Raw genomic sequence first — 10,710 nt, 5'->3', positions numbered from 1 at the left:
CAACAGAGCACAGAACCTGCAGAAGAACCAGTAGAACCGGATGAAGAAGGTGAATAATGAGGTTAAATATGTGAGAACACCTCATCAATGACGGCTGATCAATCAGGGTTCCCGCTCTCTGTAAGTCCGTTTCCAGGACAACGAGGATGATCAGTTCTTATTAATGGATTAAAGATAAACAGTCACATCATCCTGATTTTATTTGTTTGTTTTCAGTGAAGATTTAAGATTTCCAGGTCCTTCCAGGACTGGAGATGGTTTTCCAGGTTTTCCAGGTTTTCCAGGCACCTTGACAATGTCACATTCTTATAATTATTTGTCGTTCCAGTAATTAAATATATAATAACAGTAACGTTTGTTGGGCTTTATGTTAATAAACAAACATTTAAAGAGTCTGAACTGTTTGTTTGTTTGTTTGTTTGTGGTGAAAAACTGAATCTGTAACACCGACATGTAAATAATACTAACAATACGAGTTCAACTGAATCAAAAACTGTAATTAATTACAATTACAGAAAACCCTGTAATCAGATTACATTTTTAAAGTAACTGCTCCAACCAAAATATAACTGAATACTCTGCACACAATATTCAATTTGAACATTACAAATACAAAAAAATCTGATTAATTTTGTGTTGATGCTAAAATAGCTTTTACTTTTCACATGTTTAATATGTGATTATTAAGTAATTACTAATTGTTTATATGTGTTTGTACAATACAGTAATTAATTAGTATCATTATTGATGATTTCTCTGTTTTATAGTATAAAATCTGGATTTTATGACTATTTCCATATTTATCTACAGTGATGTCTGTAATATTATAATATATTTATAAGATACCACAGAATATTATAAAGGCGTTATTACTGATTATCAGGAGCATATAATATATCTTCCTGGTGAATTTTCATTTTGTTTTTGGAGGAAGTATAAAGGGAACTTGTATAAATGTCCTGTGGTCTGCTGGTGCAGAACTCCATTAACAAAACGCTCAATTTTCATTCACTTGCTGTTAGCTGGCTGTTAGGTGTGTTGGTCAGCGTTTTACCTGTTGTACAAGTGCAGGATAACGTATGTAATGTTAAACATGAGCTGGCACTCAGTGTGGGTGTGTTACAGACACATTTAATGGAGGTAGTTTGCGGTTTATGTCCGGGGGAGGCTGACACTCACCTGCCGGGTAGACGGAGCATCAGACGTCAAAAAATGCGGAAATGTCGAAGTTGAGACGGTTGACTGAAAGCAGCTGGGTGTCAGAGAGGATGAGTCCGGATTAAACCCAACCGGAGAGAGTCCGAGAAAACACAACAGGCGATAAACGTCCCGGTAAATACGAATAAAGGGATAAAATCCACAGGGAGACGTGAGGAGGACAAAACCGGCCGTTTTCTCTGCGGACTTCGGCTGCTGCTCTCCGGCCTGCTCCCACTACACAACACTACGGGGTCTCCCACACACATACATCACCTGCACGGGTTCGCCGACTGTCAGATGTCAAAATAAAAGTCCGTTTTTGTTTTTCCGTTGAAATCCGCACGTGTGCTGCAGAGGTCGGGTCGCTGCGACTGACTGCTGCTGCACGAGCTGCTGAATCATCCACACACACACACACACACACGTGCACGCGGACAGCGCTTGCGTGAGGCACAGCTGACACTGACGTCATCTGTAAACATAACCCTTTCCTCACCAGACTCCATTCTGTAAACAGCGATTTCTACCAAAAACACTTCATCGTGAACATTTAAAAGGTTTTTAATGAGAATTTAATTCATTTGGGAATTATTTTTAGTAAGTAGATAAAAACGTCTCGTAATAACAGACGTAGAGAAACTAACATTTACTCGAGGAAACCAGTGGAACCTGAACACAACTCCCAACTATTGCTGTTATTATCTTTATCTAGATGGTAAATCTGTAAATAATTGATCATATTTTCTATTATAACATGGTTATATGTGAATTTGATGCTACATGTTTTCTTTTAACTCTAACATTTCTTTTTGCTTTGGCAACATTATCTTTGTTACACTCATGAAGCAAATTGAACTGAACTGAAACTGAATTACTGTTTGTTAGCTGGTGAATATTATCTTTACCTGTAATAATTCAATATTATACATTTGATTATTTATTTATTTATGTGAATGTACAATATGTCATTTCTGCCACTAGGGGGTCTCTCACATCACAGCAAAGACAAAGAGAAGAAGAAATGTATTTATTATATTTATCGTTTAGCAAAAATGTTACAGTGTTATTTATTTATACTATATTATTATTTATTTATTTTGTAATATTGATCAAATATCACTTTTATTGTGTAGAACCTTCAGTGTCTGGCAGGAGGAAACATTTCCAATGCAAATGATCCTGTTACGTACCAACAACACTCGTTTATGTTGACAAACAGTGTTTGTTGTGATGCAGCTGATAGTTTGGTGACAGTTGCACCGTTGCCCGAGTTATCAGCCCCTACAAAGCGCTGCAGGCCGCCTCGGGGCAGGAGAGCCAGCCTTAGGGGCTTTGGGTCCGAGGCTCAGTGGACACAATGGATGCTGGAGGCGGTTTTTATGGGATTTGGACCCGAAGGTTTTTTATTCAATCAGGAAAAACAGGACAAATGTTGTTTTTACAGACTTTAAAATGCAAAACTGATCCTATACCTGAAATCTGCTGCTGTTGGTGTGTTGTTACTGTTTGTCCACTAGAGGGCAGAATTCACTTTTCTTTCAGTCTGCAGCTCTGAACACATTGTCAATAATAACACATTCATCCGTCATTAACCTGTCAATAAAAACAGATTAATGTGTTATGATGACCAGATGGAAAAAGGAAACCTTTATCAGATAATATACATTGTTAACATTAAACTGTACCTTCACTGTGTCAGCCTCTGTATCCTCAAATTTATAGACTATATTTCCTTTAAATTACACTTACTCTGTATCGTTTTTGTCCTGTGAAATTATATTATGGATAAATTAAAATAAATATGACTATTTTTAATATAATGCAACACACTGTGTGTTCAATGATCTGTGTAATGTTCCATCAAACATAAAAGATTTTATGTTGGAAAACTGTCAAACCATTAAAAGACAGTAAAGTATAAATAAGTTAAATACGGTTAACAGTAAAACACTGTGATATCTTATAGAAAACTTTTATTTATACGGCATATTACATCATATTTTTAAATATTACAGCCTGTAAATTCCACAGAAAACCACCGTCATATCATTCATGTTGTTGTTTTGATGGTAAAAACGTGTATTTATACAATAAAATATGGAATAAAACTCTGAAATCAACAGTACTAATATCCTTTAACGTAATAGTTCTACTGTATTTATTAGGAGCCAAGCACAGCCGACAGTGTTTTACATTGTGGAAAGTTTCTGTGAGCTCAGTGAAAATCAGATTTTAAGGGGCGGAGCCTACGAGCATGATTTGTGACATCACAAATAGTTGAGAGGTCAGTCCTGGTCCAGCAGCTTGTACAGATCACTGAGGCTGAGGCTGAAGGAGGAGACAACCTGTGTCAGAAAACATTTCCATATTCACAGATTCTGATTCATAATGAGGTTTAAAAGGAGGAGAAGAGTTTTTAAAGATTTTAAAGTGCAAATTATACTTTTGTATAAAAAACACATATTGTTGTTCCAAGCATATTTGTTTTTACGTCTTTAAATTCTCCTTCTTCCTCTCCATCCATATAATCAGCAGCTTTATTTATGGACATTAAAATGTATTTTAAAGCTGATTTGGTTGCATTTTCCAACTATCTGTAAATCTCTGCGGATCTGAAACAATGAAGGAGCAGAGTCAGTGCGGCTGTGAGATCGATATGTTGTAGTGTGAGAGTGAATATGTTAAGGCTGGAGAGGGTAAACGCACTTTAGCAGCCTCAGTCACTCAGCAGCCGCCGGTCGGTTCCTGTCGGGAGGAAACGGACGCACAGAGTTTGGAGAGGACGGATTCACGGGGAGAGGCGGACATGGCACCCTAACATCCATGGAGAGGTTTCACAATGAGAGCCACAACCACGACCAGGATCCCCGGGTGGTCACGGCGGGAGCGGACAGCCCCGCGCCGGCCGGAGGTGTCAGTCTCCGCGCGCTGACCGGCTGCGTCCTGTGCGTCCTGATCGTCTCCACCCTGCTGGGGAACACCCTGGTGTGCGCCGCCGTCATCAAGTTCCGCCACCTGCGCTCCAAAGTCACCAACGCGTTCGTGATCTCTCTGGCGGTGTCCGACCTGTTCGTGGCCGTGCTGGTGATGCCCTGGAGGGCGGTGTCCGAGGTGGCCGGGATCTGGCTCTTCGGCCGCTTCTGTGACACCTGGGTGGCGTTCGACATCATGTGCTCCACCGCGTCCATCCTCAACCTGTGCATCATCAGCATGGACCGCTACTGGGCCATCTCCAGCCCCTTCAAGTACGAGCGCAAGATGACGCGCAGGTTCGCCTTCCTGATGATCGCCGTCGCGTGGACCCTCTCCATCCTCATCTCCTTCATCCCCGTGCAGCTCAACTGGCACCGCGCGCACAACTCCACGGCGGGCAACCCGGACGACTGCAACGCGAGCCTGAACCGGACCTACGCCATCTCCTCGTCCCTCATAAGCTTCTACATCCCCGTGGTGATCATGGTGGGCACGTACACGCGCATTTTCCGCATCGCGCAGACACAAATCCGACGCATCTCGTCCTTGGAGAGGGCGGCGGGGCCCCGTGCGCAAAACCACCGCCACCGCGCGTCGACGCACGACGAAAGCTCGCTGAAGACCTCCTTCAAGAGGGAGACTAAAGTTTTAAAGACTCTGTCCATCATCATGGGGGTGTTTGTGTTCTGCTGGCTGCCGTTCTTCGTCCTGAACTGCGTGGTTCCGTTCTGCGACCTGGACCAACTCGGAGCGCCGCCGTGCGTCAGCGACACCACCTTCAGCATCTTCGTGTGGTTCGGCTGGGCCAACTCGTCCCTGAACCCGGTCATCTACGCCTTCAACGCCGACTTCAGGAAGGCCTTCTCCACCATCCTGGGCTGTAATAAGTACTGCTCCACGTCCGCGGTGGAGGCGGTGGACTTCAGCAACGAGCTGGTGTCTTACCACCACGACACCACCCTGCAGAAGGAGGCCTGCGCCGTGCCGGGTCCCGGGGCGGCGCAGAGGCTCCCGCCGCAGACCGGAGGGAACCTGGAGCAGAACTTCGACAAAGTGTCAGTGATTTCGGATGATTCCCGCCCCCGCAGCAACCTGCTGCTGCCCGCCATCCTGCAGTACGAGTGCGAGGCGGAGATCTCTTTGGACATGATGCCGTTCAGCTCCTCCGGACCCGCAGACTGTTACCTGATTCCGGGTCAGATCCAGGACCTGTGAGCAGCCCTGCGTCAGTTGAAGTGGGTGACCTTTGACCCCCTGCTGACGATGACGCCATAAAGGTGTTTGTGTTGTACACTGTAAAACCTGATGAGTTAGTTCAACAAACTGCTTTTCTATCAGAGAGTAAACTGATCAATGAACCTGTGAATAGTGATCAGAGTTTTTATGATATTTTTATAAAAGTCTCTGTCTGTGTTATGTTTTTATTTTTAACAATCTTACAGACTATATAATATTAATATTCTTCTTTTCTGACAGATTCACTGTTTTCTTCTCCCTGACACTTGATGTCATTGTTCTCATACAGTTTAAATCAGAAAAAACGTGTTTACATCGAAAATTTAAAGCAGCACGAACTCAGTTTTCTAATTTAAGTATTTAAGTACTTTTACTAGTTTTATTTTCACAATTCAAATCTCTCAATCTCAATCAAATCTCAAATCTAGAAAAAGTTTTAGTTAAATGTATTGATTTGGTGTAATATAAACTTTAAAAATAACCGTTTGATTTAGTTTTCCTGATGAAAGGTTGAGATATAGACCGACTGTGTGTTCTGTTAAGTTTTATTTCACCCTCGTGACTCCCTGTGAAGGCTTGACGACCCCTAGTGGGAGCCCCGACCCCGAGGTTGGGAACCACTGACTTAAACCGATTAAATTTATGAACTCCAAAAATTTAAGCTCACTCCAAAAAATAATTCAGTTGACCCACTTAAATAAAAGTCTGCAAGATAAAACGTATAATTTATAACATACAAACAAACGTTTAAAGTTGGAAACGTTATTTTGATGAGTTGGAACAAGTTAATTTTTCTGAGAAGCGAAATCAACTTAAAAACTTGTGTTTATGCTACTAATTATTAAATAAGTGGTGATTAAAAATACATTTAATTGAAGAGGAGAAGCTAATTCACAGAACTCAATGTACATTATAAAAATAAGTTAATTTAATTAAAACATAAACATTCTTTAGTAGTTTTAAGTGACAATGACTTCAGTTTGTGACATGTTTGATGTATTTATATGACATAAGGCAGTTTAGTTTGATGCAGAATGTGTGTTAATGTTAGTATTTGTTGTTAAGCTTAAACATTTGTGTTTATGAATTATATATATTCATTATATATCATGAAGTACAAACAACTGATTTAATGTAAAAGGTAAATTAAGTTAATTGTGCTTAAAACTAGTAATTTACACTAATATACAGTATTTCTCCAAACTTATTTAAAATGTGTGAACATCATTTATCTGAATGACTTAAATGCCTTTTTATATGTATGTTGTATATATCTTTAATGTTACCATTTATTTTCTTTAAGTTGACTTTATATATTATTTAAAAAAGCCCCAAAATTAATTAGCTGCCATTTTGATTAATTGTAAATCAACTGGTTTGACAGGTAAATTCAACTTAAGTGGTTATATTTGTATAAAGAAGATGCAGTTAAGTGACTTTATTATGGATAAATATAATAGATAAAGTCTGTGAACACATTTTAGATAAGTCTGTAATTTACTTACTAGATCTTAGTTCAATTTACTAAATTAAATTGGCAAAACTAACTTAATTTACCTGAGTTACATTAACAATAAATACTTGAGTTACTTGAACAGAAATAAAATATTTGTTTTTGTTAATGAACAGTTGAACTCACTCATCAGGTTAAGTGCAATACTTAGAGGTCCAAACCACAAATCTGCTGTTACATTTATTTTGCTATTGTATTACGATTATTTGACAAATATATTAGTGGGATTTATCATTTTTGCATCACAAACAAACAAACAAACAAACAAACTACTAGATTTTATTGGAACAAGTTTCCTTTGATTTTTAATGAATTATAAAAAAAATATTTGTGCAGTAAAATCAAATCAAATCCTGGAGGGATCGCCACGCTGCATATCGCAGTACTCTTTAATTTAAACAAATTTAATTACATTAGACTTACGGAATTTATTTAGGAAATAAAACAATGTATTCTTAAGATACTTCTTTTCAATACTTTACAGATGTGCCACAATGATGTGTTTGAGTTCACTAAGCAAATATTACATGTTGGGAAACAACACTCCAAAATTAGGTTAAATTTTGGTGATTAAAAAAACTTCTAACCTCGATACCTGAGTGGAAGTTGGTTCTATCACCTACTGTTCTATGTCAACATGGCTGCCGTAACAAAGGTCTCTAAAGCCTCAGTTGCTCAGAAAAACCACCAACGTCACTGACGACAATTTGGTTTAATTGGAACTTTTTTTTAATGGAGTTTGGTTTGATGTCGGTTTGTTGGAGGTTCGTTCTTTCCCTCGAGTGCGAGACCGACAATCGCTCAGTTGCAAAAAACATATCTAAAAACAGAAACACTGCTGTGAAATCAGGTATTTTAGGGCTGCAACAATCCCAAAAAAAGACTGATAGATCATTAAAGGTCCAGTGTGTAAATAATGCTCCAAACTGAAGCTTATTTTGGTGATAGAAAACTGGTGACCTGATGAGTCTCGCCTTGCTAACCCCGTGCAGTTTTTTTGCATGTGGTATAATTGTGCTATTTAAATACTTGGGGTCCATAAACTGTGTTAGAATTACATACATTTGGAATGAATGGAAAGCTGAGACACATACTACACAGACTCTTGTATAAGTCAGCGCCTGGTCTGGTCAGTCTGGAAACGCCCCTGCTCCACACCAGCCTCTGGACACCATGAATATTTCTCTCCTGTACACGAGTTTACAAATCCTCCATTTCATGAATGTTTAATTGACTGTGAATGTCAACAGAGCTACAGGGTGAATGGTGTCATGTTGCATATTATAACTTTATGTTGGAAATGTGGCCAGATGAATTTATTATTCCTGTTGAAAATATATATGCAGCAGTTTTTTCTGTCTCCAGACTGTTCGTTTACTGGATTTTGCCGCAAATGTTATTTAACCGTCTCGTGCTGTAAACTCTGTCAGCAGGTGAAACAATAGTCTTAGACAACAGACTCCACTGACAAAGACATTACCTTGCATATACTCAGTCTTTCCACTAATCATCAATGCTGGTTTGTTCGAAACAAGCCCTTAATTCAATAAAAGTAAAAGCGAATGAAAAATACAAAACTCTGTTAATGACTTTAAATCCAGTTGTTTTAATTGATGCAGCGAGAGACATTTTAACCAACGTTGTTTGATGTGAGTGCTCACTGGCTCGCTAAAACCTGCCTTTGATATGTTAAAGAAGGCTAATACGACGAGCAGGGATAATTAATATCAATTACATCATTAGTTTCAGGGTTTAATTGCCCCTTCAGGTAATTGCAGGCTGTTTCTGTCAGAGGTCCTGCTCCTGTTAAGATGAGACATTCAAGTGTTTGTCCTTTCACATTGAATTGTGTTGTAAAGGTCCAACATGTTTAAACTGAAGGTTGAATTATTTTAGACGGCCTTTCTCGGGCCTCTCGGCTAATGCCAAACTGGTTGAAGCTTCAGCTGTTGCTTGGAAACCGCTTGGGACAGGTGGACATATTGGAGGTTTTTTTCCCCCCTTTGTCTGTTCAGTGCCTTTGAGGTACTATCAAGCCATTTAGCTACACTATATGTATGAGACACATAATCTGTAAGCCACTGTTGAATTTTGTGTTGCGTTTCATGAGTTTGAGCATGTTGCAGCTGCTCAAATTAGCTTACACTGCAAACAAAAATATATACTGATGGTGATAATATTCCTACAGGAGGATTTTGAGTGCGTTATTAGTACTTTCACTGTAGTTCCGAAGCGGAGTTTTCAAAGCCAGTTTGAAGGACACAAAGGGTCGCAGCGAGGCGTCTGATCTTTCAGGCCAAGGACACGGGCCTTGTGAACAGGTGGAGTGCTGCGATTTTGACTCTATTCCAGATGGAGAGGTTGGAGCCGATTAACAGTCAGCTTCCTGCCAGACAAAGGATGAAGGATAAATTGTCTTTGCATGAGAAGTGTTCATTTGGCACCACTCTGTTCCCACAGGGGAGTTCTACAATCTGACAGCAGTTTGTGTAACATGGATGAGGAAAGCTGAATGTGAGCAGCAGCTTTCCAAATATTCTATGCATATTATTTCAATTTGTAGGCTCAAATAATGAAATTCATTTAGAAGACCAATGTGTAGGATTTAGTGGCATCTAGTGTTTCACCCTCCAGTTCAAAGCATTTAGGAGAAACACCCCAATCTAAAACCATTGTTTGGTTTGTCAGACCAGAGTCCAGTTTTACAAAAAGACTTTTATCTTTGCCATAGTCAGACCTTCATCCAAAATAGTCTGTTGCAACGTGGCCATGGTTATATTAAATTTACAGTATGCAATTTCTGCCATCAGGGTGGTCAGGCACTGCTGGATCATGGGAGTTGTCTAGAACCACAAAATGTTCAACTTAAGGCATAAGTGAAGCATAAATTCTGTAATAAACAGTATGCAAGTTTCCATAGTCAGATTTTTTTTACCACTGTTCAAACATGTAAACGGTTCCAGGACAGTTGAAGTTCGGCGTACAAAACAAGGACAAAGGTTAGATGTGATGAAACATTAAATATTTAAGACTTCAGGTTGCCTTTTTACCCCTTTAGAACTTCCTTCCATCCTTCACTGGTGGATTCTTGCTTGGTGCTTTGGCAGCCTCCAAGGGAAAGGCTGGTGGGTCATAGTCTAGGGAGTACTTTGTGTGGGAAAGGTCTTCTCTTGCACGCTGGTAGCCATTCCAGGACTGGATGACGATGGGTGGAGGAGGCAAATCAGACGGATTGCTCCCACTCTGCGGCATCTCCTGGTTATCAGTTTCCCAGATGCTGAAGTCTGGAAAACCACGGGATGGCATCCAGTTGCTCGGGTCGTAGAATGAGGCATCGGCTCCGCCAGGAACGCCTGGAGCAGCGGGGTTTCCGTAGGCGTATGGATCAAGTCTGTAAGAGGGGTAGGCTGCAGGGAACTTGAATGATATGAGACATGTAATTGTCTTCCCAGAAGGTTTCTACCGTAAAATACTTTATTCACACACGTTTCAACTTCTGACACATCTCTGTCCAGACTACAGGTAATCCGTACACCCGCTACATGGGGCTTCCAGTGGTGGACATTGACCTAGACGCCACATCTGTCTGAAGGGCTCACGTCCTCGACGCTGCAATCTTCAAAGCAGACTTATCAGGCCAGCAACCGGAAACCAGTTCCCATGCCTGGGAGCTCCTGTTGCGCAGCTTGCAGGTTCCTCACAAAAGTTATGAGCGAACAGATTTATTGTGCAACCTAATGATATCCCCAGCTCCCTCAAATGGACGCCTCCCCAGTGCTCCCTGGCTG

The 10,710-nt window shown here is 40.4% G+C and overlaps 2 protein-coding genes across 5 annotated transcripts in view; one reads left to right on the top strand and one right to left on the bottom strand.

Moving 5' to 3' along the window:
* The window catches only part of ccser2b (coiled-coil serine-rich protein 2b), a 29,350-nt gene extending 27,724 nt beyond the window's left edge, over nt 1-1,626 (bottom strand). For all 4 annotated transcript variants that reach the window (XM_035666413.1, XM_035666406.1, XM_035666422.1 and 1 more), the window contains exon 1: nt 1,180-1,626. The gene's annotated coding sequence lies outside the window, so the exon portion shown is untranslated. The remainder of the gene's footprint in view (nt 1-1,179) is intronic.
* Nucleotides 1,627-4,191: 2,565 nt separating this feature from the next.
* On the top strand, nt 4,192-5,388 carry LOC118332367 (D(5)-like dopamine receptor). Its single transcript, XM_035667614.1, has one exon. The coding sequence runs from the start codon at nt 4,288-4,290 to the stop codon at nt 5,386-5,388; it is 1,101 nt and encodes a 366-aa protein (XP_035523507.1). The 5' UTR covers nt 4,192-4,287.
* The last annotated feature ends 5,322 nt before the right edge of the window (nt 5,389-10,710 follow it).

Source organism: Morone saxatilis, unplaced genomic scaffold, assembly GCF_004916995.1.
Source record: "Morone saxatilis isolate NCDOM2014 unplaced genomic scaffold, NCSU_SB_2.0 Contig1, whole genome shotgun sequence".
Classification (NCBI taxonomy): domain Eukaryota; kingdom Metazoa; phylum Chordata; class Actinopteri; family Moronidae; genus Morone; species Morone saxatilis.
The sequence above is the reverse complement of the archived record's forward strand: the minus strand, read 5'-3'. Positions and strand labels throughout refer to the sequence as shown.